The sequence below is a fragment of the Chroicocephalus ridibundus genome, chromosome 1 (genome assembly GCF_963924245.1).
Source record: "Chroicocephalus ridibundus chromosome 1, bChrRid1.1, whole genome shotgun sequence".
NCBI classification, from domain to species: Eukaryota; Metazoa; Chordata; class Aves; order Charadriiformes; family Laridae; genus Chroicocephalus; species Chroicocephalus ridibundus.
This window is the reverse complement of record NC_086284.1, coordinates 12,011,144-12,036,940: the sequence shown is the minus strand read 5'-3', so window position 1 is coordinate 12,036,940 and position 25,797 is coordinate 12,011,144. Positions and strand designations below refer to the sequence as shown.

The following is a 25,797-nucleotide window of genomic DNA, read 5'->3' as shown; positions in this document are numbered from 1 at the left end:
GCTCCTGTCCATGGAAATGGGCATGGCCCAGTGTGGGATGACCTAGGGGATCTTCCACCCACACAAATGGAACAGCCGTCTGGAAGGATGCTCGAGGGAAGAAACCTGAGCATAGTGAAACCCATCCCAGGCAGACAGCAAAAGGGGCCCTAGTTTTCCTGCTGGGGATAAGCGTGCTGCAAGGTGTTGCCGTAGGCGCACTAGGGGAAAGGAAATCTCCCTTTGACGCCGTGAACTGGGAAAAAGATGCAGAAATTGCCTCTACGTGGCACGTTGTGATGAACATTTCCCCTCCCGCCCTGTGCCACCATCAACAGACAACCCCTGCGCTGGGAGCTCTGAGCATCCAGACGTTGCCAGCCAGGCCTCCGCCCCCCAGGCCATAACGCAGGTGATTTTAAAATGCATTTAAAATGAACTCTTCCTTATAAAAATGGACGAGGCGGATGGATGCCCTGGAGAAACCCCAGGCGGAGAGCAGGGATGGGGCTGTCTGGGCTGTCGTGCCTTTGTGTTTTGCCAAGTGTCTCTGCCGTCTCGCGGCGTACAGGGCTGCTTACGGCCAGTGCTCGTGGTGCCCTGGCCGAGATCACCCTGCCATCCTTGCAGGCACCTTCGGGGCTGCATCTGCTTGACTGTGAGCTCCTGCCTCTGACGGCGTTATGGACCACTGCCCGACTGTTGTAAACAGCCTCTGGGCCTGCCCGACAGAGCAGGTTTCCTTAAAACGTCTTTGTGGCTGACTAAACTTAAAACTAAAAAGCCCCTGGAAGTCTCCTCACATGGAGTTTAATCTCATACTCTTTCCTTCTGTCAGCTGATAAGTGCCCTGTGGCACTAATGCCAGAGATGAAACGAAAAGCACTTTGCTGGAAAGCACTTTGAAGGAATCACTTGCCTGGACGGGACGATGTTCTCCGGCAGGGACACCGCCAGCTCGGGAGATGCTGCTGCCCACAGCGGTGAGCCAGGAGGAGCCGCGTGGGCTGGGGAGGGACAGAGCGGAGGGAGAAAGAAGGAAAGATACGGCGAAACTCAGCAAGCCCCAGGAGTTGTTCATCCTTTGCTGCATCTCTTGGTTTCAGCATCTCACCTCATGTCTGGGATGGGCATTTGAAACTGCCCTCCTGGGATGGTGCGTCCGAGCTGCTCTGGTGCCGAGGTACCGCAGGTCTGACGCCACCCATTCACCGGTCCATTCTGCTAATAAAGAATCTGGAAGCTGTGTCCGCAGAGCAACGTACTGATGTTACAGCCTCCTCATTTCTTATGTCTGTATTAACTGGGAAAACACGTGCCTGAACCAATTTGCAGACATAGCAGAACTCGCGCTGCAATTAGAGAGCTTGGTTTGAGGTCAGGTCACCGGTTACAGGTGAAGGCAGAGCTCAGTGCCTGACTGTATCACAGACTTCTTGCATGATTTTAAGTGCAAGGTCCTTTCGCTGGGGGGGATGATGCCTAGAGCTGTTCAGGATGAATCCCAGGATGCATCAATGCATCCTACAGTGCATCAGGACTCTGTTTGCAAAATCATCCTAGGAAGAATACTTTTCTTCTTCAACAACTTCCCCTGTTAGTAGGAAACACCTTGGATTGAGATGCCCTGTCAAGCAGGAGGGTGGAAAAAAATCACAACTTTCACATTTACAGTAATTGCGGGGAGTAATGGTATTGACTAGAGGTAAGGCTGGAAGAACTTATTGACAGTCCTATTTGGAGTAGGCAGATAAGAGACAAGATAGTGCTCTTCAGATTTGTAAAGACGGTTGCCAAGAAGAAGACAAGAGGACAGACTGCATCCTGCGTGCAGTGAGACATCATCCCTGCAAGGCTGTTTCTTAGGGCTGAATTATTTCATGTGAACAAGCAATCTGATCAAGACAGCTCTACCAACAGTGGAAATGCTGGTTTGCCAGGACAGCTTATTTCTTTTGGGGTATGAGGTATGCTATTTATCAAAAGAACTCTTTTTGCTGGTATAAGCAGTGTTTGCACTCAGGAGTTTGGCAGCGCTAGCACCCGGTATAGCAAAAAGCATCCAACTTGTGCCATACAGACAAGGATTTATTGCATGTTTCTGCAAGCAGTCTGAAAAAATAAGCACGGTTCCCTATTTCGTTCTGCCTTTTATTTGGTGTTCACCCCATTTCTGACTTGGTTAAGCTCAGACTTTTGCCCCAAAGCCACCCAGTTATTAGACTAAGGGGAGTCATCAGCCCACACAGTAATGAAACATTCAAAGTCTAAAATAAAATGAATGCTATGTTGGCTTCTTCCTGGAGGGCCAGCAGATAAAATTAACATTGGACTGGTTTTTGCACAGTACAGCCTGGTCCTAGACACCCGCTGGCATCAGGTGGGACAGACATGGGTGACATGCCTGGCTTGTACTCCTCATGGGACTAAGGCTAAAGACTACGGGGTAACACCGTGCTCTTGAGACCCGTAACCTAGAGTCATGCCTTCGAGGTGGATCCGCTTTCTCTGGTGACAGGGAATTGCACCAGAGACGCGAAACAGGAGAGCTTAGGCTCAGAACAGCATGGACAACCATGATGGACAATGATGACAGACAACTCTGAAGCTCTTTGCTAGGACAGACAAGAAAGGAGGGGGCCTAGATTTCGGAATGATCATTCAAGATGCGTTTCCCAGTAAGGCTCTGGTCCTTGTCGCTGGGGTGGATGATGCCTAGAGCTGTTCAGGATGAATCCCAGGAGTGCAGGGCACCCATGCACCATTAAGACTCTGAAAACACGGTCAAGGTGGGAACTGCAAACTCTCTGAACATCACTGCCTGTCTTCTTGGGTCTGCATCGCACGTTCAGCCCCCAGCCTCTGGCTGCCCCTGCAATACTGGACACCCACAGCCGAGGAGGAGCCGTGCAGGCAGCTCCACCTGCGCTCGGGGCTGCGAATACAAGTCCATGGCTATGAGATGGTGCATGTCCACTCAAAGACAGAGGGGGGACAGGGCCTCTTTTCCCCTTGGACGGCATCCAAAATTGCTATCTTTCCTTGTGCAGCCCAGCTCCCTCCCCAGCCCCGACCAATAGCTACGTGAACTGAGATTAGGACAAGCCGTTACTAGTGTATAAAAATCCCTGGGGCAGACTTTGGCTCCACTTCCTCGCCATTGTTCAGGGAAGCCCCAGGAAAACCCTCTTGCTCGCCACCATGGTGCACTGGACAGCCGAAGAGAAGCAACTCATCACCAGCGTCTGGGGCAAGGTCAATGTGGCCGAATGTGGTGCTGAGGCCCTGGCCAGGTAGGTCCAGCTCCTGGGCATCTGCTCAGCTTCACAGAGAAACCACTCCAATCATGGGAGCATTAACGTGTCTGTGTGTCTGCTTGTGTCCCTCCATCTCTCCCCAGGCTGCTGATCGTCTACCCCTGGACCCAGAGGTTCTTCTCTTCCTTCGGGAACCTCTCCAGCCCCACCGCCATCATTGGCAACCCCATGGTCCGTGCCCACGGCAAGAAAGTGCTCACCTCCTTTGGGGAAGCCGTCAAGAACCTGGACAACATCAAGAAATGTTTTGCTCAGCTGAGCAAACTCCACTGCGACAAGCTGCATGTGGATCCCGAGAACTTCAGGGTGAGCCATGCTCTGACTCCAGCCTCAGCTGGGCAGAGGTTTCTGTTCTCTGGAGAGGGCTTTAGGGGTCTCTGGGGTGTCTAACAGTCAGTGAGACCTAGAGAGAAGCCCTGAGGCTGCCTGAGCCTGGGAGCCTGCTGAGGAAGGGGCGGTAGAGGGTAAGGGGGAGTGAATAGGCATATTTGGGGAGAATAGAGAGGAGTTATGGGACTGAGGTCTGTGAGAGGAGGGACTGAAGCAGGCAAGGTGGATGGGGATGAGATGCGGAGTCAAATACATGCCAGTGGGAAGCAACGTTGGCTTGGAGCAACCAGAGACCAGAAGGGAAGAAACTGAGACAGGGGTTGGAGGGAAGAGCAGAGCTTGGCTATGATGGAGTGGTTAAACCAGGAGAGAAAATAAACACAGCCACTTCAGCAGAAGGAGGGGATCTGAGCCAAGGGAAAGCAAGGGTGAGGAGGGATGTGAAAAGAAAGGATAAACCCAGTCGAAGCAGAGGGAGGACACGGCACAGCAGGCAAAGGAAGGTGTGTGGGGAGGAGAATCCAGCACATCCAGGAACCCTGGTGAGTGCCAGAGATACAAGCTGTGCAAGGAGCCTGCTGCTCTGCATGGGGCTGTGATAAATCCGTTCCTTGCTTTGCGATGAATTCCCCAATAACCGGTGACCACGTGCGAACACCTGCGTGGTGCCATGGTGGGGAGGGATGTTGTGGGGCAGCACCGGGGCTGATGACTTCTCCTCCCTACATTGCCAGCTCCTGGGAGACATCCTCATCATCGTCCTGGCCGCCCACTTCGGCAAGGACTTCACCCCCGCCTGCCAGTCCGCCTGGCAGAAGATGGTCCGTGTGGTGGCCCACGCCCTGGCCCATGAGTACCACTGAGCCTCCTGCAAGCATTCATGCCTGGAGATGCTCCTGGGGAAACATCCTCTGGTTCTGCTGGTCTCTAATTGCCAAATAAACACCAACTGCTTCAGCCATGAAGAGGTGTCTGCCTCTCTGTGGGAATGGGGTGGGGGTCACCCCGGGGTGCTGGGGAACGGGAAGGGGATGCTCACACACATGGTGGGGAACATGAGCCATGGGCTTGTCTATGAATTCATGTAAGTTAGACTCACCCAGGGGAACATTCAAGACAGAAAAACAAATAAACACACTAAAAAATACAAACAGAAATACTCCGGTGCTTTTTTGAGACATCATCAGGTGACATTGTTGAGTTTAATTTTTAAGTCTTTCACAGATTAAGTGGAACAAAACTTTGTACAGCAACGTGCAGTGGGAGAAGAGGCAGTGAGATGAGGTCCATCATTTGTGACTTCCTTCATGGAAGGAAAAATGCTTTTTTTGTTGTTTTTTGTCTAAAACATTGTCATTCTCAGATTATTAAAACCAGAATGTAATAGGCACAAATATCAGTATGGCAAAAAATATGCCAAGAATGGTAATTTCACGTACAGGAAGGACAGAGTACCTGGTTTCACTGGCCCCTACCTTTAACTTTCCACAAGCCAACCGAAATTCCCTGAATAGTTTCCCTGCCACACAGAGGACCGTGGCCCTCCCCAGCCTCCTGTCCTCCTTGCAGACTCGCGGTATCCCCACCGAGAGCAGCTCAGGGACATGTTTGGGGTTTCTGGGTGGTGAATCCCTCCCGCCCTCTTATCAGGGAGAAGGCAGAGCAAATGGCTCCAGAGCAGGTCTGCACTGCTCAGCGCGGAGGGCTGGGGAACAGCGTAACCCCCCCAGGCCTGGCCCCAGGGTTCTTTGGCCAAGACCCCTCCTGAAGTGAGCAGGCAAAGGAGAACGGAGTAGCCACCAGAAATGGTGGTAGCCCGCAGCCCATGGCCAATGCAAACATGTTGCCCCATGGTCATCCTGGACCAGCTGGATCACTCCTCTGCGCTACCTGGGTCCGGCCCCACAAACTCCAACCCCGGCCCCAGCGCCTGCATCCCATCCCACCACCTCCGGCCCGCTCTGCTGGGAGCCAACGTGGAGCCCCAGGAGCCCCAGCTGCCTCTCCCACCACTCAGCAGGACCTCTGCTCCTCCAGCTGCCAAATCGCCAGGTCAGGCACTGCCTCCTGCTGTGCATCTCCACAGACCCCAGTATACCCAGTCTTCCCCACCTCTCCTGTGAGTTAACACCCTGCAGGCAATTGGTTGGTCCTGTGTTAGAACGTTTCCCGTCCAGTCTTGCTTGACCTTTGCTAATGGGCTCTTTGAGACAGGAGCCCTCTCTGACTGCAAGCCGCTGCCCATGGTTTTCTTGGCATTACCCTAAAGTGAGCCAACCTGGTTCAGTGGGAGGTGTCTCTGCCCAGGACAGAAGGGTTGGAACTAGATGATCTCCAAGGTCCCTTCCAACCCAAACCATTCAGTGATTCTATGAAATCATTAAATTGCTGATAGGAAAGAACAAGGGGAACCCAAAGCCTGGCAGGTCCTGCAAGAAGAGGACAAAGACAAACTGCTTGCACAGTGCTGGTGCATCCAGAGGAAGGACCCAACAGACCCATGACTGAGTCTTCTGCCTCGTGGTTTGCACCATCCAAAGGGCACCAAGCCTGGCATGCACCTTCCTGCGGGGGCTCATGCGGGACCCGCGTGGCGCTGCGCTCGGATGTGGCATGGAGATAAATGCCACCCTTCAGCGGGGAGCCGTGGAGCTGGAAATCAAAGACGGGGGCAGGGTGGCCGTCCCGTCCCGTGGTGGATCTGGGCATCTTGCCCTGGGGCCCCACCCTGACGCCACGTCCCCTCCCTCGGGTGCCAGGGCCACTGGCCCCCCCTGGGGGCCTGCCCAAGGGAGGGGTGCACGGGCAGGAGGAGGGGCCTGGCGGAGTGTATAAAAGCGGGGACAGGGAGAGCCGCTTGCCAGCGTGCGATCCCCTCGGGAGCAAGAGCCCAGACCCTCCGTACCCGCCGGCAGCCACACGCTACCCTCCACCCGCCACCATGGTGCACTGGTCAGCCGAAGAGAAGCAGCTCATCACCGGCCTCTGGGGCAAGGTCAATGTGGCCGACTGCGGTGCTGAGGCCCTGGCCAGGTAGGTCCAGCTCCTGGGCATCTGCTCAGCTGCACCCTGGATAGAGAAATCACTCCAATCATGGGAGCATTAACGTGTCTGTGTCTGCTTGTGTCCCTCCATCTCTCCCCAGGCTGCTGATCGTCTACCCCTGGACCCAGAGGTTCTTCGCTTCCTTCGGGAACCTCTCCAGCCCCACCGCCATCATTGGCAACCCCATGGTCCGTGCTCATGGCAAGAAAGTGCTCACCTCCTTTGGGGAAGCCGTCAAGAACCTGGACAACATCAAGAACACCTTCGCCCAGCTGTCCGAGCTGCACTGCGACAAGCTGCACGTGGATCCCGAGAACTTCAGGGTGAGCCACGCTCATCACCGGGGAACCGCCCTTGCCATTGCGTCTCTGTGGGCAGCTTCTCCCCCAACCCCGAGTCCCCCCAGATGAGGGATTTACCCTAGACACTCCAGTGCAGGAGGAAGAGGGGCTGGTGGTTGGGGCAAGGGGGAGAGGGACAGGGAGGGAAGGGATCGACCTGCAGCTTGGTGAGAAAGCACCGAAGGGGCTGAGAGGTGATCACTGTGGAGAGACTGTCTGGAGGGTGCAAGCTAGGATGTATGGGAGACGGGAAGGCGGCAAGGAGGTGGTTTTGGTGTGGAAAGGGAGGGGGAGAGCAAAGTGAAAGCGGTTGTTGGGCAGGAAGAGGTTTGAGCCAACGGGAGAGCGAAGGAGTGAGAGCGGAGCTTGGCATGGAGGAGAAAGGAGAGATGAGGGAGGAGCAGGAGATGGCGGCTAGATGCCAAAAGCACAAGAGGAACAGGACCTAGGGGGAGAGAAAACCCTGGCTCCTGCATCTCCACAGCTGAGAGTTTCCCCGTGGGGAAGTTACCCTGACATTCGTCACCGGGGCTGGCAGAGAGCCCCCCGCCACGGCACCAGCTCAGCTGTGTCTTCTGCTGGGGACAAACTCCCAAACGAAGCCAGAAGGGAGAAAGAGAAATTTAATCCACAAAATTTCTGGATAGTTTTTCATTACTCTTCCTGTAGCAGTAGCAGAACCCGAATCTTTAGAGTAAGAGCAGAGAACAAGTTTAAAGTTCATCTTAAAAAGGACTCCAGGGAGATTTCTTAAGCCTACAAAATGCCTGGAGGTTTCCCTGGGTCTAATGTGGATGGTTGTGTGGGGATCTGCAGGCTCCTGGGCATTGCTAACCCAAGGGTGCTCTTGTCCCCCCCAGCTCCTGGGTGACATCCTGATCATCGTCCTGGCCGCCCACTTCGCCAAGGATTTCACTCCCGACTGCCAGGCTGCCTGGCAAAAGCTGGTCCGTGTGGTGGCCCACGCCCTGGCCCGCAAATACCACTAAATGGCCAGCAGGAAAGCCCCGGCGGCATCCTCCATCTGCATGTCGTGCACCGGCTGACATGCGGCTTTGGAGCCTACAGCTTCTAACATCCAAATAAAGCTCATCCTGTGAAGTCTCCACCGAGTCCATGTGTCCCTGAGATGTTGGAGGGGTTGGTGGGACGGGGACGTGGGGCGCCCGCCGGCGGACTCGGGGGGGTAAGCTTGAGCAGGGTGGGCGTTTTGCTCCCAGAATACACCACCTCCCTTTGTTCTGCATGTTTTTAGGGGGGGTTGTGTGGGATTTGCCTCTGGAAATCATACTTACAGAGTACTGGGTAGGTGCAGCCCTGCTACCCCTGGGAAGTTTTCATTGAGGAGCAAGTCCGCGTTTTAGCGTGAAACGTGCGTGTTTTCTCGCCGGCAAGGGGAACTCGAGGGATTCATATTTTTTAGGGAGGATAAACAAAGTGAAGACTTTAATCTACTCATTCCCTTGCTCATTCCTGGCATAAAGCCTACAAGAAATTCGCTGACTCATACTGGCCAAGCAGCCAGCTGGGTGGGGGTAGGTTTTAGATAAACATTTTGCTATCAAGACGCGTCCAGACCTTGTTTATGCATTTCTTTTTCACCCTGTGCCGCCCATTCTGCAATTATGGGGGGCGGGGGGGGGGGGGGGGCGCAATCCGGCTAGTAGTGGTAAATATTAATAATTTTCTGGATGCGAGTATCAAGCGATGCTGTGTGCACGCAGAGCGTTTTGGGTGTTGAAGGGTCTTGCAGAGCAGGACTCTCTCGGGTAGAGTTTGTTCTTGGCATGGGAAGCACCATCTGCCCCGCCTGAACTGAGCATGACGCAGTAAAAACAGTGGTTAGCTCAAAGGATACGTTTATTTTTTTAAAGGGGAAAAAGAGGGCAAAAGGGGAAAAAAGCAATACATCCCTGTGTCTCTGACACCCTCTTTGCACTGTGTCCTCTCCCCTCTTCATCCCCATTTGTGGGCACCCCACTTTCTGCCCTTGACCCACTGGAGGGTATTAAAAGCCCTCTGCGACCCATAAATGCCCCTTCTCACGCACTTTACTCGAGGGAAGGGGCATTTTGCGGCTGGTGTCAAGGCAGGCATGCAGAAGGTGAGAAGGTGCTTCGTACCAAGTCCCAAAGTGCTTTCCTCCCTGCGGGGAGTCTGGGCAGGCACAGAGCGCGGTGTCTTGGTCGGGTGTCCAGGGTTATGAAAAAACGGATTCTTGCATGATTTTTCATCGGTTTCACGACTGATATTCGTAGACTTTTGTATGAACATACTGTTCACAGGCTTCAGGCAGAAATGACGGGATTATTTGAACAAGCAGGTCTCCTCCTGCGAGCAAGGTGCCTGGGGGTAGAAATGATCTGAGCAGACCTCTCGGGGTTAGACCCTGGGGGTCGGCAGAGCAGGGGAGGGCTGGTCTCTCCCTGCTGTTGGGGTTCCTGCTGGGGTACCCCTTCCCGGGAGCAGGGAGGAGGGTTTCCGTCCCCTGCACACAGCAGCACAGCAGGATGGGGACGGTTCCCCTGGCGCTGCCCCCCAGCTGGGGGATGACACCCTGGTCCCTTTCCCCCCCGGCACACAGACCCTGCGGGATGTCCTCTCCCCCCACGGCTCTGCCTGCTCCTGCTTTGTCTCCTGTGTGATGGCAGAACGTTGCTGTGGGAGCCGACAACCCCCGGGCGATGCCCGGTGCAGCGCGGCACTGCCAGCACCGCAGGTCCTGGGGGGGCCGATAAGGTGGCGCAGGAGGGTGGCACTGGTGGCACTTTGCTGGCGTGTTCTCTCCCTGTTGCATGTGCCCAGGCAGTGTCCAACTGGATTTATCACCATGCTCCAGCACACCAGCCCGTGGGCACTAGATTTTCTTGAGAAAAGGCAGATGTAGGCAACTCATCTAATAATGAAGATTATTCATCCCTATTCCATTGATAAAGTCCACAACTAAAGGGAGAAAGAGATATTATCAGGCTGAAAAGCTCCCTCAGTCCCAACATCCAGCTCTGGGGCCTCAGCACAGGAGAGACACGGAGCTGTTGCAGCGGGGCCAGAGGAGGCCCCAGAGATGCTGGGAGGGCTGGAGCCCCTCTGCTGGGAGGACAGGCTGAGAGAGTTGGGGGGGTTCAGCCTGGAGAAGAGAAGGCTCCGCGAAGACCTTGGAGCCCCTTCCAGTCCCTCAAGGGGCTCCAGGAAAGCTGGGGAGGGACTCTGGATGAGGGAGGGGAGCCATGGGACGAGGGGGAAGGGGTTTCCACTGCAAGAGGGGAGACTGAGCTGAGATCTCGGGCAGAAATTCTTGGCTGTGAGGGCGGTGAGCCCCTGGCCCAGGTTGCCCAGAGAAGCTGTGGCTGCCCCATCCCTGGAGGGGTTCAAGGCCAGGTTGGCCGGGGCTTGGAGCAAGCTGGGCTGGTGGGAGGTGTCCCTGCCCAGGGCAGGGGGTGGCACTGGATGATCTTTAAAGATCTCTTCCAACCCACACTAATCTATGGCTCTATGATCCTATTACTCTATTTTCTTAAATTGATTTTCCTCCCTGTATTTTCAGTAAAAGGCCAAGAAGACACTTAGCAAGAGGTTGTCCATGGAGGAAGGCAAGCCCTGATCTCTGGAGAGGAACTCGGTCAGCTCTTTGGCTCTTTTACCCGTAAAATAAATCAGGAGAGCCCCCTCCGTGCAGGGGCATTGTTCCTGGGGAGGGTGCGTCACCCCCAGTGTGTTCGGGGGTGCCCCAGGGGAGCCATTCACATGAAGCCCAAACATCTCCTCCTGCCAAAGGAGGCTGGGCACAGCCTGGCTGAACGTGGGGGAAAATGTGAAATGTGGCAGCCTTGTCAGGGCAGGTTCAGAAGGGGAAAGCCATGGGCTCACCCCGGGCTGGACATCCCTGAGCTGAGCTTTTGCTGCTTTTTGAGCCCACAGCAGATCCTGCAGTGGCAAACCTTGTGTTCAAAACCTGTTTCTCCTGCCATTTATGGGATGAAAGCAGAAACGGGATGAAAAGGTCGATCCTGTTTGATACTTGCTCCCTCTCTAGCAGCACTGCATCTGGCTGGTCCTTTTACATCTGAGGGGAGAACTTTTGGGTGAGCTGCTTCTTCCTGCTCCAAAAGGGACAAGTAAACCAAGCAGGTCAAGCTCCGTCACAGGAGGAGGACAACAGGGTTAATGCACGTTTCAGCTGCCAAGCCTGAGCACCCTCTGAACAGCTCCAGCATCGCCCACAGCTCCTGGTGGTGCAAGGAGAGTGGAGTCCTCCTGCAGGGTGGGTATCTGCAGGGTTTGCTGGTGGCAAACCCCTCTGGGTTGCTCTGCCATGGGGTGAATTTTGGCAGGGGCATTCTTCATTTCGCTGGCAGAGGTGAAGGCAAGGCAGAGTCCGGCATTTGGGAGAGCCGAGGTGCAAGAATCACCCCAGGCACATGTGTTTGACCATGATGGACTATCGCCCGGTGGCTTGTGCAGCCCTTTCTCTGGAAAGGGGCCCATGTCTGGTAGGTGGAAGGGAGAACTGCCTGCATGGAGGGGATGGGACAAAGCCCTTGAGCTCAGGATAACAAGGGGCCCCTTCCCAGCCTGCCACACCCTGGCCATCCCCTTCTGCTCCCCTGCTGGTGGGGACCCCCACCCCGTCCCCAGCCAATGACTCCCCAGCGCAGGACGGGGAGGAGCTGCCGGCAGGGGATAAAACCCCCCGTGGGGTCTGCAGCTCCACTACGGGGTCTGTGTCCTCCTACAGCTCGCAGCAAAGCCACCCGCCACCATGGTGCACTGGTCAGCCGAAGAGAAGCAGCTCATCGCCAGCGTCTGGAGCAAGGTCAATGTGGAGGAATGTGGTGCCGAGGCCCTGGCCAGGTAGGTCCAGCTCCTGGGCATCTGCTCAGCTGCACCCTGGATACAGAAACCATGGCAATTGCGTTTGAGAGCCTTAATGTGTCTTTGTGTCTGCTTGCGCCCCTCCATCTCTCCCCAGGCTGCTGATCGTCTACCCCTGGACCCAGAGGTTCTTCGCTTCCTTTGGGAACCTCTCTAGCCCCACCGCCATCATCGGCAACCCCAAGGTCCGTGCCCACGGCAGGAAAGTGCTCACCTCCTTTGGGGAAGCTGTGAAGAACCTGGACAACATCAAGAACACCTACGCCAAGCTGTCCGAGCTGCACTGCGAGAAGCTGCACGTGGACCCCGAGAACTTCAGGGTGAGCCGTGTTTGCAGTCCCAGCCCCTTTCCCATGTCGTGTGGGGAAAGTCAGGTTTTGCTGTGAAGCTGGGGGTATGGCCTCGGACAACGCTGTCTAGGGGTGCTGTCTTTGGCTGGTGGAGGCAGAGTCCCCGTGTCGTACCCAAGCGAGATGATAGCTTGCATAGGACTGGTTGCAAGAGGGTGGGTGACTGTCACACTAAAAAGGTCCCATTTTTAGTACCAGCACAGCAGTGGGGAGGAGAAGGTATTGGGAGATCGTTACCTGAGGGAGATCTGGTTGGGGGAAAAAGAACCAAACCCAGGGGAAGGTGTAGGATGGGCTGGGGGAGTCGGAGGGAAGCGAAGCAGAGAGTTTAAGGAAATCCTATCACAAGATAAGCAGCTTGTGTGCTCGAAAACCACAGGGCAGGTTTCTGCCTTGTCCAGCGTGGGCTGCCTCTCTGGGTGGGACCCTCCCTCGTCCCTCAACACATTTAAATAAAAATGGATAATTTTCTTTAATTTACATCTAAAGAGGAAAAAAAAACCCAACAACAGCAACAAAATCACCAGCATTTTGCAGGGTGGGTCTCAAGCCAAATTGCTTTAGCATCCCAAAAACGGGGGGAAATGGTTCCAAGGTTCGTTCTTCCATCCTTTTTTTTTTTTTAAGAATGAAGCAGATGATACCGTTTTGCCAAAACTCAGAGCTTTCTATGGAAAGACTGCTGATCCTGTAGCCATCCCAGGGAACAGGGAGGGAGCCAGTCCCTGCAACCAGCCCTGCAGCTCTGATGGGGCAGGGGGGGTTGAGGAGGAAGAGGAGGAGTGTGAAGCATGTGAGACACCATTCAGGAGGGGAATTCAGCCTCGGGCAGAAGTCAGGAGGAAGGAAAACCCAGCCTGTGGGTTGCGGCGTGGTGTCTGAGGGGGGACGGGGACCGGAGGGGAGCCTGCCACAGAAAAACCAGGGAGACAGAGAGCTTGCAGAAAGGAAGAAACTGTTTGGAGCTAAAGAGATGGCAGGGCAGGGTAAGGTTGGTGGGGTTGTGTTCAGGAAGAGCAGAAAGCCCTCCTTGAGAGCTTGCGGGTCCGAGAGCTCAATCCCCAGCTCAGGGATGTCCTGTCCCTGATGTCCTGTCCCTGCTCCGTGGTCTGCTGCGGCACCACGGCTCGAGCAGCACTAACCCTCTCTGTGTTCCTCCTTCTCCTCCAGCTCCTGGGAGACATCCTCATCATTGTCCTGGCTTCCCACTTCGCCAGGGATTTCACCCCTGCTTGCCAGTTTGCCTGGCAAAAGCTGGTCGGGGTGGTGGCTCACGCTCTGGCCCGCAAGTACCACTGAGCATTCCAGGGCCGGTTGTGCGAGGAAGAGTCCCTGCTCCGCCACAAGCACCTCTGAGCAGAAGGAGATGCCCTTTGGGTACTGACAGGCTGTAGCTACTGAATAAAACGCCTCCCAGCACCGTGTCTGCAGAGTCTGCCTGCCTCTGGGCTGGGGAAGGTGGGGGCAGGGGAGTTCGTGCTGTCGAATGCGATGCCATCCGCGCGTGGGTGTATTTCTTGTTTCTAAGGGTTGTTGCAGACAGGGTTTCCCTAACTCGGCAGTGCTCTCTCATGTGCGCTCCCTGCCAGTGCATCTGCGGGGGGTCTGTGAGGAGAAAACCCGCCCAAAAGGGCCCTGACACCCCAGAGCGTTTCAAAGAGGGTCACAGGAACAACGAGGGATTGCAAAGCATCCATATCTGTTCTCCCGGCTCTACTTTAATGAGAAATAAGGTGAAGCCAGCGCTATCCAGAGCCCAGAGTTCCCAGCCAAGCCATTGCTGCCCCCGAGGAGGTGGCACCTGCCTTGCCCTGCTCTAGGGCTGGGGGTGCACCATCGCCTCTTCGGGCAGCCTGATACAGGAGAAAACCTTTGAACTCTTGACTCAGGGGGTTCAGTAGATGTTCATTTCTTCAAGCTCTGTCAGCTGGCCTAAAGGGAGATACTGCTTCCCCAAGGGAGATTTGTCATGCTGATGTACTCATCAGACCCTCAACCCCAGGCACCCGCAGTCCCAAAGATCCCCTCTCTCCAGACTGAGGGCATTCAGTTCCCAACGTCACCCTGCGAACAAAACCCACCACGGTAACTGGTTTCTGGGCTTTCCTTCCTTATCCCATCCCAGGGTCCTTCGTGGTCCATGGAGCGAAGCTGTGGGTCAGGCTTGGTTATTCGTTCCATGGGACAAGGTTGGCAAGTTAAATTTTTGTTAGCTATTTTATTATACAGAACAGGAGAAAGACATAAAAATGGTCAGGACTGTGTTTATCTTACTCTTAAATCTTGTCTTAAACCAAGACTGGAAATTCCTTTCATGAGGGAGCTGACAATCGGTGCTGTTTACAGCATCTGGCACCGTAGAGTCCTGGCTGTGAGAGAAGTTTCTGGAGTTACCAGGGAGTAACTGGTTGTTGTGGGTCGTAATCTTTCACCTCACCTGGGTTCAGCAGGCTTCTCCTCTGCACCAAATCTGCGGGGTTTTGTACAGGGAATAGCGAAGCTCCTGGAAACGCTGTTCAGTCAGCAGCAGTGCAGCCCACGCGCTGACTTCAAGCACGGCATCAGACTGGAGACCCCCGTAACACCTTTCCCACCAGAATTTTCCCGTGGTTCTGCACTCTGAGTTTGCAAGATGCTTGCTTTTCTCACCTATGGTTCATTTCGAAGAGGTCCATAAAGAAACAAGTTGAAGGTGCTTTTATAAGTCTACTTTGTTTGGATGCTGTAAAAGACAGGATTGCAGAGGGGTGGGAGGAGGATGTAGGTGTTGCCCACCACGGCATGGAAGATGAGGGTGCCTCTTTCCCAGATCTGTGCAGGGTGGACTAACTGGGATTCTACATCCTGCTGGGATGTAGAAGCCTGAGACCACACAGCCTTTAGAACCTTGTCTATGGAGGCAGTGCTGAGAGGTGTCACGAGGACCATGGTGGAGGACAACAAAATGAAGAGGAGATCTGAACCTGTGGTGAAGAAAATGAAGTCTGGGGCATAGATGCTGTTGAATGTCATCTCTTAGGAGGGCAGACGGGTGGGACGGAGACAAAGGGGATGGGACAAGACACTCCTCAGCCACCAGGCAGACAGAGGAGGTGGAGGACCAGGGTGTGATGGGGGCTATGCTCCTCTGTGGGTTCATCAGCCCTATTTGGGCTGCCCTCATGCCTTTTGGCATGGTTGTACAGGTTTGTGGAGGGCAGAGAGCTATCAGGCTGTTGAGGGGCATGGCAGAAAGCACTGCTGACTCCAGGAAGGTGAGGGAGCAGGTAAGGAAGAGCTGAGACATAGGGGGGTACAGGCTAATAGCCATAAGCAAGGACTGCAGCACCCCTGGCATGGTGGAGAGACACAGCCCAAGGTGAGGGAAGGCCAGCATGGAGAGGACATGATGCAGGGCTGGTAGAGGCTTTGGTCTGCTTTTCTAGCATACAGACTAACACCATTTCCATTGCCCATAGTGACATGAACAGAACAAATTGAGGCGGAAAACTGAGGTAAGCTGCTTCACGCGGGTGGAATGTGGTTAGCAGAAAGTCTGTGACCAGGAGGCTGGTCCAGTGCTCACCCCCATGAGGTCCTCTTGATGACCTCTCACTTTTGAGGAACTGCAGTCTGCGAAGCCAGGATTTGGTTCAGGTCTGGTTTAGAAATGATAGAAAACCCCCGAATCCCTGTGCATTGCAGCACACAGCCCTGAAATGATGGGAAACTCTCTCTAGCAGGTTGATGGATTGTTCTCCTCTTTCGTGGCAGCTTCTCTCAAACCCAAGACAGCAAGGCAAACCCGTGATGAATGAGCACACCGTGTTGCTTTGGAGAGAAAGGAATTTCGACAACGAGGGCACAGACTAATAATTGAATAGATTGCATGAGAGGAGGATTACTTCTTGTGAAAATTGGTCAGAAAGGGCATTAGGAAATAAGGTTAAATTATATAAATTAGAAAACAGTTGTGATCTGTGATTGCAATATCTGCTCTTCCTCAGCCGTCGGGAGACATCACCTCTCCTCCTGGGGCCTGCCCTCCTGCAGATCCACCATGAAAATGGAGGTTTACGAATGGCGGGATGGAAAACAGAACTTCTCATTTATCTCATAATAGATATTGTGTGCAGTTTGTGCAGGTGTTAAGAAAAAGAATTAGTCGAATATCTGTGCTAGGCTAAGTTAATGGGGTCTATGCAATGAAAAACGTGGCGGTGTGTTTTCTGCTTATGAAAGAAGCATTTGTGTTTTCTCTACAGTGAAACCCTCGTGTTAACTGCTGTGGCATATTGCCTGGAAATGAAACCTTAAAAGCTCCTGCTTAAAAATCAAATTAATTATTCAAACCCTAGAGCCTTTCAAGGAATTCTTATTCAAGGTTTAATGTCAGTCGAAGGAGCAGGCTAACCACAGGAATATCAGGTATAACCATTTTTATCTGCCCTGATCCCCACACTTAACACAATAACAGGAGCCAAAAAAAAAAAAAAAAACAAACCAACCCAAACCCAAACCAGCTTCACCTTTTAGCATAAGCCAAAAATACTCTTTAACTGACTCTGTGCTGCCCCTGCTGGGGTTATATATAGTGTAAGGCATGATTTTATGCCTCTAGAGGGAATTATCTGTCAGAGGCGTCAGCATAATGGAGCGTTTCAGAAAGACAGGTCTTACAGCTGGGGGGACTGGAAAATAATCATAACAAAATTCAGCCATCCATGTGATATGTTTGTTGTGTTTTCCCACACTACTTGAAATGAGGATGAATGGTAATGTACTTGTTCTGATTTTTGCAAGAGACGCTTTATTGCTTTTGAGAAGTAAATAAAGGGGACGTTTTCTCCAAGAAACAGAATGGAAATAACCAAGCTGCCTCATGGCCCCGTGCCCCTGCAGCAACCATTTCTGGTAGTTTTTCACACTGCACTTCATGTTACAGGAATATTTGGACAGAATATACAGAGGGATCCTTTTCAGCTTGCCGAGCCCATAGGAGAGGGCTGCAATCTATAGGGCCAAGGAATCCCATGGTGAGCCTGGAGGGACGGGGACAGTTCTGCTGGCTGGTTTCCATCAGTCACGTTGTGCAAGGGCTGGCTGGGAACAGGACCACAGCTTTTTTCCTGTGTCACTGGCAAAATCCGATGTCATGGCAACTGCTTCAAAAACCTTGAGAAAAATCGTTTGGATATTAAGAGGTTTTTGATCCGCCCCCCTTGGTAACTTTGGAGAAATGAAGGTTTGAAACCCTGGAGTGAATGATTATAGCTGATCTGCCTCATCTTTCCTTTTTCCCGCCCCCTCACCTCCTCCCACCTCTGTTTAGTGCCCTTCCAGCCCAAATTCTCTTCAATAAGAGAACCAGACACGTTCTCATTTTCCATCCCAAACCAGAAGTGGCAAGGACAATGTTTGTGAGATGATGATGAGTTTCTCTTTCATATCCAAAAGACTCATTTGGCCAGAAGGGCAGGAGTTCTCACTGGCACAAGCTGAACTCAGAAACCAAATTATTCTTTTTTTTTTTTTTTTTTTTGTTATTCTTGACAGCCTTTTATCATGTCTCTCCCCCAGTCTCTCTGGTGCTGTGTGACAGGTCCCCGTGCTCCACCCCACAGAAATTCAGAATTCCTGCGCTAGAGACCCGCATATTCGCTGCTCAGTAACAAACGCCACGGTAGCTAATGTCATTTAGAGAAATCCACACCGTCAGACTCCAGCGGCTGGAGAAGCACCACCTTTGTTCGTACAGCAGAGATGTGAGAATGACAGGGAGGACAGGCCGGTCCCCAGAAAGCGGAGCACCATCTCACCGCAGGGCATGGTCCCTCCTGACCTGAGGGACCACAAGTGGGAGAGTCACCTCCTGGAGACTACTCAGCTTCACCGCAGGGTTGCAGAGTGATGATTAAGCTTGCCCAAAACCTGCCATGGTTTGGTGCTCAGCTATCTGCCCCTGTGGCCACAGCGGCCTTTCGGCAGCGGGTGGCTGTGGTTGTCCTCTGGGACAGATGTGGAGAAAATCACCAAGACACGCTCCAACGCTGTCCCGTTGCTTCTGCAGCAGTGCTCAGAGCTGGAGAGACCATCGCTGCCCCGAGCACTGCAAAGCACCTGCACAGATGGAGACTTTTTGCAAATATGCTCACCCTGTCCTGCTCAGCACTCCTGCCACTTTCTCCACGTGCTGCCTGGTTGTGTCTCAAACCATCAAACAGCTTCATTCCTGCTCTGCCCTCCCTCTGTCCCACGTCTTCCAGGGAAGAACCTCCTTCCATGGAGGGGAGTGCTTCATTTTGGGACAGTTTTGTTTGGGAAGTTTCTGTTTGCTTTATTAATTTCTGCTATGTGAACTATGGACAAGAATAGTTACACGGTTAGACGTTAGCAAAACAGTGTCTACATGGATATTACTATGAAGCATCCTTCGTGAGAGCAACAGCTTTATTTACTGAGACAATACTTGGTTTTGGCTTCCAAACATGTTCCCATTGACAGCTTATTTACCTCCTTTTCACTTCAGGAAAATAAAAAGGGTTAGGCATTTATGCGTCTTGGTTTAAGATCTGTACACTCAGTACTTCTGACTTAATTCTGCATGGCTAGAACTGGCTGTTCTTTTCTCCTTGACATGAAGTTTTCAGTGTTTGGCAACACTAGAGAGAAAGAACCACTTTCGGTGGGAACGAAGGGCAAGACAGTTTGTCTTGGCCCTTTCTGCATGTTTGAGTCTGTCCCAGATAATGAGCTGAAACGCAGGTATTGTCAGGAATGATCTGTACTTGAATCACCGCTGGATCGTTTCCCGTTGGCACCTTGGGACTGTATTCCAGCAAAGTACTCCATGAACACTAGCCCTGGCCTTAGCTTTTTCTGTTTTGCCTCTTTCTTTTAGTTGCCCTACCCATAACATGGGGAAAATAAAATGCATATATCTTTAAAAGGGTTTACGTGGATTCCACTGCTGATGTTTGAAAAGCGATGTGTGTGTCACCATGTAAGGGTGCTTTGCCATGGCCAAAAAGTAGCTCAACCTCTGCCTGTGGTGGTATGTGCTGAGCCTGTAGGACCTGCACCTCCCTCTCTCCATCCCTTTCCCAGCCCTCTCTCCCCAAAGTTTTGCCATGGAAGAACTTTCATCTTCCGAAGCACACGAAGAAGAGCGAGGCACCGCTTTTGCACTAAAAGTCTTGGCAGGGATGTGTGCGTTTTTCTTGGGGTGCAAAGATCTAAAGATGCACTCTATTTTACCCAAAATTCAGTGGTGAAATCTAAGCAGTGTTTCCAGGGAGCTGCAGCTATATCTTACCTTCAGATCTAGTTGGCAAGCGCAGAGCAGCACTTTCACCCTGGAGCCACATCTACACTTGGGGCAAAAAATTGACTTTATGTTTAAATGTTTAACATTTTAAAAATTCAGGGTTCTGTTTTTAAAAGGAAGAAAAATCCAGTGAAAAGGTTTTTTTTCATTGTTGCTCTGACCAGTGTTTCCTAAATGTTTGTGATCCTCGTGTTTGCTCCTGCAGCATTTACCCTTGTGCTGCCTCCAGGGTATAGCAGCTCAAGGTGCGGAAGGGAGCACCACCACCTTCCTGGGCTGTGTCGCTGGTTTGACTTTCACGGCCTCAGCCCCCGCAGCAGGTCCCAGGTGACTGTCGTTGCTGCTGAGAGTTCACACAGGCATTATAAAAACAGACAGTTTCATCTGCGCGCGGAACACTCAGGCAGGAGTGCGGTTCCCTGTCCCTCCGCATCGTCTGCCCAAGGACTTCAGCCAAACAGAGGTAAGGGCATCTGAAGGGTCATTGCACTTCCACGTCAGCCTTGTTTCATTGTTGATGTTTTTATTTTGGGTGGGTCGTTTTCCACTCAGATTTTGTGATAAAAGGTAGCTTTGGTTCACTGCTGGCTTGCTTATCTATCGTTGTGCATTCCTGCAGCTGTTTCACACTCTCCATCCATCCATCCATCCATCCATCCATCCATCCATCCATCCGTCCGTCCGTCCGCCCGTATGTCTGTCCACCCATCCACCCATCCAATCCCTCCATCCAGCCACCCATCCCTCCAGCCACCCATCCCTCCATCCCTCCATCCCTCCACCCCTCCCTCCCTCCCTCCCTCCCTCCCTCCATCCATCCATCCATCCATCCATCCATCCATCCATCCATCCATCTGTCTCTTTCTGCTGTGGTTTAACCCCACAGATGTTCAGCGAATGCCCCCCCTTCCTCCTTCCCCCAGTTTTTATTGATGAGCCTGATGTCATATGGTACGGAATATCCCTTTGGTCAGCTGGGGTCCTGGTTGTGTCCCTTCCCAAGTGCTTGTGTACCCCCAGCCTGCTCACTGGTGGGGCAGGGAGAGAAACAGGAAAGGCCTTGATGCTGTGTAAGCACCGTTCAGAAATAAATAAACTGTCAGTGTTTTCTCAACACTGCTTTGGTCATAAATCCAAACCATGAAGGAAATTAACTCTATCCCAGCCAAAATCAGTGCATCCTCCAAGCCCATCCCCTCGACAGCCAGGCAGCTATTGCCAGCACACCCTTTGGCTGCCTATTTCTGTCCATCTATCCGCATACATCTTCATCATCTATCATACATCTTCATCATCTGTCCCTAGTTATCCCCACCCCACTGTCTTTTCTCAGTGTTTTCCACAGCCCGGGTGCCTCTTGCTGCAACCCAGTGACACCGCAGGGATGCAGCCGCTGATATTTGGAGCAGGGAGTGGACATTTCTATAGAGAGCAACATCCAGTGTTACAAGGGCACAATTCAGGTAGGATTTAAAGCCCTCAAGGCAAGTTTTAACAACCGTTTTTCCACGGGATCTTTCACAAAACACAGATTATGCCGCATCTGCTGATGGGACAATGTTTTGCTCCAGTGTCTGAAGTGGCTGGTGCTGAGCACACTTGGAGGTGGCAAACCAGTTCCTCTGGTCCTTACTGAGCAAGATCCTGATGGATGGTGCCATGAAGCAGGACGGAGCAAGGATTACACTCTGTCTACAGGCTCTGTGTTCATCCTCGTGAGCAGAAGCTAAGCATCCACTGGAGCAGAGCGCCCACCAACTCCCCCCTCCATGGCACAGCACCCGGCTGGGCTGTGGGAATTCATCCTCCCCCTGGGTGCAGACACAGTGCTTACGTGTCTTGAAAGGAGGAAAATAAAAGGTGGATGGGAGGAGCAGGAGAGGAATATTCTTTCTTCAGCCCCACGGTGGGGCAATCGAGGTGAACAGCTTCATGGAGGTACACGGCAGGGGCAGGAGAGCGATCCTCTGGGGCAGCCCCATGGGTGGAGGACGGGACTTTTCCCAGTTTAATGAATACTTACCCAGGCCAGAACAGTCGATGATGCACAGAGTGAACAAAGCAATCGTTTTCTTTTTGTGGGACATCCAAAGCACATTTACGGATGGTGGGGATGAGGTACCTGTTCAAGTCCGTACACCCAGATTCAAATACTTAAATCTGTATTTTCATGTCGAAGATAATTGGAGCACTCTGGAAAGCTGTCTGCTAATTTGACTTATCCAGCTAATTATTTAGCTGGCGAAGTAAAGAGCTGAGGCACAGATGTCTGGAGCTTTGTCTGAGAAGTGGGGCGGTTGGAAATAGACTAATTCCATTTTTCATGGCACACTAATGAGTTTAGCCACATGCCCTCCAATTAAACAATGCCATGTTCCCTGTTTACATAGACAGATGGAGTGTGAATTCCTTGAGTGCTGAGGGCTGGAAAAGTTTACCTTCTTCCACAGCAGCCACTGCAGCCCCTGAAAAGAGGAGCAAAGTCAGGCAAAGAATTAGCGTGGGTTAGAGGAGCGTTTTATAACCTCTTTTTTTTTTTTTTTTTTTTTTAATCTACAATCCCAAAGGGTACCATCCCTGCATTCAAAGCTTAAGCCCTTTAAGCGTAGCTTTCCTTTCATGATTTGTATTTCACATAACACTGTATTTCCCTGAGGTATCCGGGGGCTGTGGGTTGGAAGCCTGTGGTTGACAGTTCTGTAGGAGAAATGAGAGCTGGGTTTGTGTACACATTGCTTAATTGTACCCATAACCGTTAGCTGTAATAACAACATTTCTGCTAAGAAGTATAGTTGCTGTGTATGTTACTAACACATGTATCGACTGAAATACCTGTCACTTTGGATAGCTTGATGGGCTATCAGTAAGAACTGTGGTAATGGCAACAACGATTAGAATAGTAAATAATCTCTGAAGTGAAGGGAAACGATGACGTTCTAAATTTATCAATGCCTTACCAAATTTACACTTGCAGGAGTGACCGTGTCCCCTCGGGGGTCAGAGTGGGTGACAGATAAATGTCAGTAATTGCTTCTGTTTCTGCAGCTCCCGGGGACCCTTGTCAAGGAGCACAGTCCCACGGTGCCGGCTGCTGTACAGACATGAAACAGGGAGAAAACGGCAGCCTTTTACCCTTTCCCTTCTGCTGAAGGGAAGGTTTAGTGATAGCAAAGGGTGCAGGTGGAGGACAGGAGGACGAGCAGGACCATATCTACTGAGAGACAAGCCGTGGTCCAAACTCAGCAGCCGGGCGATGGGCAGTGGCGGTGGTGGACATCATGAAGTTCCACCAGGCCGAGTGCAAGGTCCTGCACCTGGGTCATGGCAATCCCAGGCGCAAATGCAGGCTGGGTGGAGGATGGCTTGAAAGCAGCCCTGAGGAGAGGATTTGGGGGGGCTGGTGGACAAGAAGCTCAACACGAGCTGGCAATGTGTACTTGCAGCCCAGAAACCTCCCGCATCCTGGGCTGCATCAAACGAAGCGTGGCCAGCAGGTCGAGGGAGGTGATTCTGCCCCTCTGGTGAGACCCCACCTGGAATACTGCATCCAGCTCTGGAGTTCTCAGCGTAAGAAGGACATGGACCTGTTGGAACGGGTCCAGAGGAGGGCCACAAAGATGATCAAAGGGCTGGAGCACCTCTGCTGTGAGGACAGGCTGAGAGAGTTGGGGTTGTTCAGCCTGGAGAAGAGAAGGCTCCGCGGAGACCTTGGAGCCCCTTCCAGTCCCTAAAGGGGGCCTACAGGAAGGATCAGGGATTGTAATGATAGGACCCAGGGTAAGGGTTTCAAGCTGAAGGAGGGTAGATTTAGATGGGCTCTCAGGAAGAAATTCTTTACTGTGAGGGTGGTGAGGCACTGGCACAGGTTGCCCAGGGAAGTTGTCAGTGCCCCATCCCTGGAGGTTTTCGAGGCCAGGCTGGATGAGGCTTTGAGCAGCCTGGTCTAGTGGGAGGTGTCCCTGCCCAGGGCAGGGGGGTTGGAACTAGATGATCTTTAAGGTCCCTTCCAACCTGAACCATTCTGTGATTCTAAGGTTTGCGGAGCGGCAGACAGGGCATCCTGCATGGGGTGAAAAGATGAAAATCTGAAAATCCAGGAAGCAAAGTGAGGGAGCTGGTTGGGCAGGCTGGTACCTGCAAGCGAGGACTGACAATGGGCTCCGCTCCCCAGTTCCAGAAGGACAGGGAACTGCTGGAGAGGGGACAGCAGAGAGCTACCAAGATGATGAGGGAACTGGAACACCTCTTTGATGAAGAAAGGCTGAGGGGCTTGGGTCTCTTCACTCTGGAAAAAAGAAGACTGAGGGAGGATCTTATCAACACTTATAAATACTGAAAGGGTGAGTGTCAGGAGGATGGGGCCAGGCTCTTTTCAGTGGTGCCCAGCAACAGGACAAGAGGTAACAGGCACAAACTTGAGCATAGGAAGTTCCACCTAAACATGAGGAGGAACTTCTTTCCTGTGAGGGTGGCAGAGCCCTGGCACAGGCTGCCCAGAGAGGTGGTGGAGTCTCCGTCTCTGGAGACATTCCAAACCCACCTGGACGCTTTCCTGTGCGACCTGCTGTGGGTGACCCTGCTCTGGCAGGGGGTTGGACTGGATGATCTCCAGAGGTCCCTTCCAACCCTACCATTCTGTGATTCTGTGATTCTGTGAGGTGGATCCTCCTGTCCAATGCTGCCTGGGCACACATCTGCTGGTGTCCTGAAGCCCACACAGGGAAAATCTAATGCTTCCTCGATATGCTCAGCCATCTAGCCTCCAGTGCATCAGCATAGACCTGCATATGTGCAATAGCTGTTCATTCAATCTTTTTACACCTGCAGCCAGACTTGCTAAGGCTCTGAAGTGTCTAAGGACCTGGGTGTGTGGCAAAGCCCTCTTGTTCCAGCCAGGTGACATTTCCAGCAAGAACAAGGCATGTCCAAAAGCTGTGATTCGTGCTGCTGGAGCTGAAAGTCACCATACTTGAGACACTGGCACAGGTTGCCCAGAGAGGTGGTGGAGGCCCCATCCCTGGAGACATTCAAGGCCGGGCTTGATGAGGCTCTGAGCAACCTGATCTAGTTGAAGATGTCCCTGCTTACTGCAGGGGGGTGGGACTAGATGGCATTTAAAGGTCCCTTCCAACCCAACTATGATTAGTCATGATCTCCTCCTCGTTCTGGCAGAAGCTGTAGGTCCAGCTGACACAGTGCTGTGGAGAAGGTGGGAACCCTTAACCCCACACCTCCGCTGCTGTGCCCTCCTTGTCTAAAAGGAGGAGCCATTAGCTTAGGAACCCCAGGCAGTTACAGCTCCTACATTACTGACCAGGCATCTATAGAGGGCTGTAGATTCTGCAACACTCCTTTATACAGCAAAGAAACTGCTGTGGGCGTAGAAACAGGGTACGCTTCATCTGCTGCATAGAAAGAGTTTAAAAGTTCAGGATTCTCAGCAGCCAAACAGATGACAGGATGGGGTAGAGAGATCTAAATTGTTATTCACTAGCTGCTCTACCATATGCAAAACCTCTTGGGCCTCCTGTGTCCTACATCGGTGTCTTCTTGGAACGAGAAGTTTGTGCATCCCCCTGCAGGTCTGTTTGGTTTTCACACTGTAAATAATGGGGTTAAGCGCAGGGGGTACAAGAGGGTTGATAGCCATGAGGATGTGAATCAGAGGAGAACCATGTTTCCCAAACCTGTACACCATGGACAACCCAATCATTGGGATATAATAAACTGAAACAACACAGATACGAGAGACGCAGATGTTCAGGGCCTTGAGATGCTCTTCCTTGGATGTGATACTCAGCACAGTCGAAATGATCATGACATAGACGGGATGATAGACAGCAAGCCTTGTCCAAAGGTGGCCAGGACGACTAATAAGCCATATCTGCTGTTCACCTTAACATCTGCACAGGGCAGCTGGAGTAAGTTGGGGTGGGCACAGGAGGAGTGCGCCAGCACATGGGACCTGCAGAACGACAGCTTCTTCAGTATTGGCAAGGGGAGCAAGAGGCTAATGCTCCTCACCATGAGCCCCAGCCCAGTGACACCTGTCCTGGGGTTGGTCAGGACAGCTGCAAACTGCAGGGGGTTGTAGATGGCCACAAAGTGGTCAAAGGCCATGGCCCCCAGAGTCCAGGATGGAGAAGCAGTGAATGGAGAACATCTGGGGATGGCAGGCATCAAATCTATCATGCCATAAGGCAAAGTTTTCTTCATGTCTCTCTCCCTGCAGTGATGGAGATCCAGAATTCTGAGTT

General features: G+C 52.5%; 5 protein-coding genes across 6 annotated transcripts in view; 4 read left to right on the top strand and 1 right to left on the bottom strand.

Annotated features, from left to right (window-relative positions):
* Nucleotides 1-25,797, top strand: part of LOC134513320 (olfactory receptor 51E2-like) — a 109,426-nt gene that overhangs the window by 39,550 nt on the left and 44,079 nt on the right.
* Nucleotides 3,105-4,593, top strand: LOC134512840 (hemoglobin subunit beta-like). Its single transcript, XM_063328645.1, has 3 exons — nt 3,105-3,272; nt 3,380-3,602; nt 4,361-4,593. The coding sequence occupies exons 1-3, from the start codon at nt 3,181-3,183 to the stop codon at nt 4,487-4,489; spliced, it is 444 nt and encodes a 147-aa protein (XP_063184715.1). The 5' UTR covers nt 3,105-3,180; the 3' UTR covers nt 4,490-4,593.
* On the top strand, nt 6,465-8,118 carry LOC134512823 (hemoglobin subunit beta). Its single transcript, XM_063328597.1, has 3 exons — nt 6,465-6,659; nt 6,772-6,994; nt 7,873-8,118. Exons 1-3 carry the CDS (start codon nt 6,568-6,570, stop codon nt 7,999-8,001), a joined length of 444 nt encoding a protein of 147 aa, XP_063184667.1. The 5' UTR covers nt 6,465-6,567; the 3' UTR covers nt 8,002-8,118.
* Nucleotides 8,673-13,955, top strand: LOC134512826 (hemoglobin subunit epsilon). 2 transcript variants are annotated; one of them, XM_063328623.1, is made up of 4 exons: nt 8,673-11,502; nt 11,718-11,863; nt 11,982-12,204; nt 13,405-13,955. In XM_063328623.1, exons 1-4 carry the CDS (start codon nt 11,431-11,433, stop codon nt 13,531-13,533), a joined length of 570 nt encoding a protein of 189 aa, XP_063184693.1. In that variant the 5' UTR covers nt 8,673-11,430; the 3' UTR covers nt 13,534-13,955. The 2 variants fall into 2 exon arrangements, with proteins under 2 accessions (XP_063184693.1, XP_063184682.1); XM_063328612.1 differs by lacking the exon at nt 13,405-13,955 and adding an exon at nt 12,862-13,373 and having other exon boundaries at nt 11,748-11,863.
* On the bottom strand, nt 14,941-25,718 carry LOC134511256 (olfactory receptor 51L1-like). The gene is given in 3 exon segments (XM_063324921.1): nt 14,941-15,197; nt 25,079-25,369; nt 25,372-25,718. Coding segments are annotated over 3 exon segments (837 nt in total). The 5' UTR covers nt 25,661-25,718.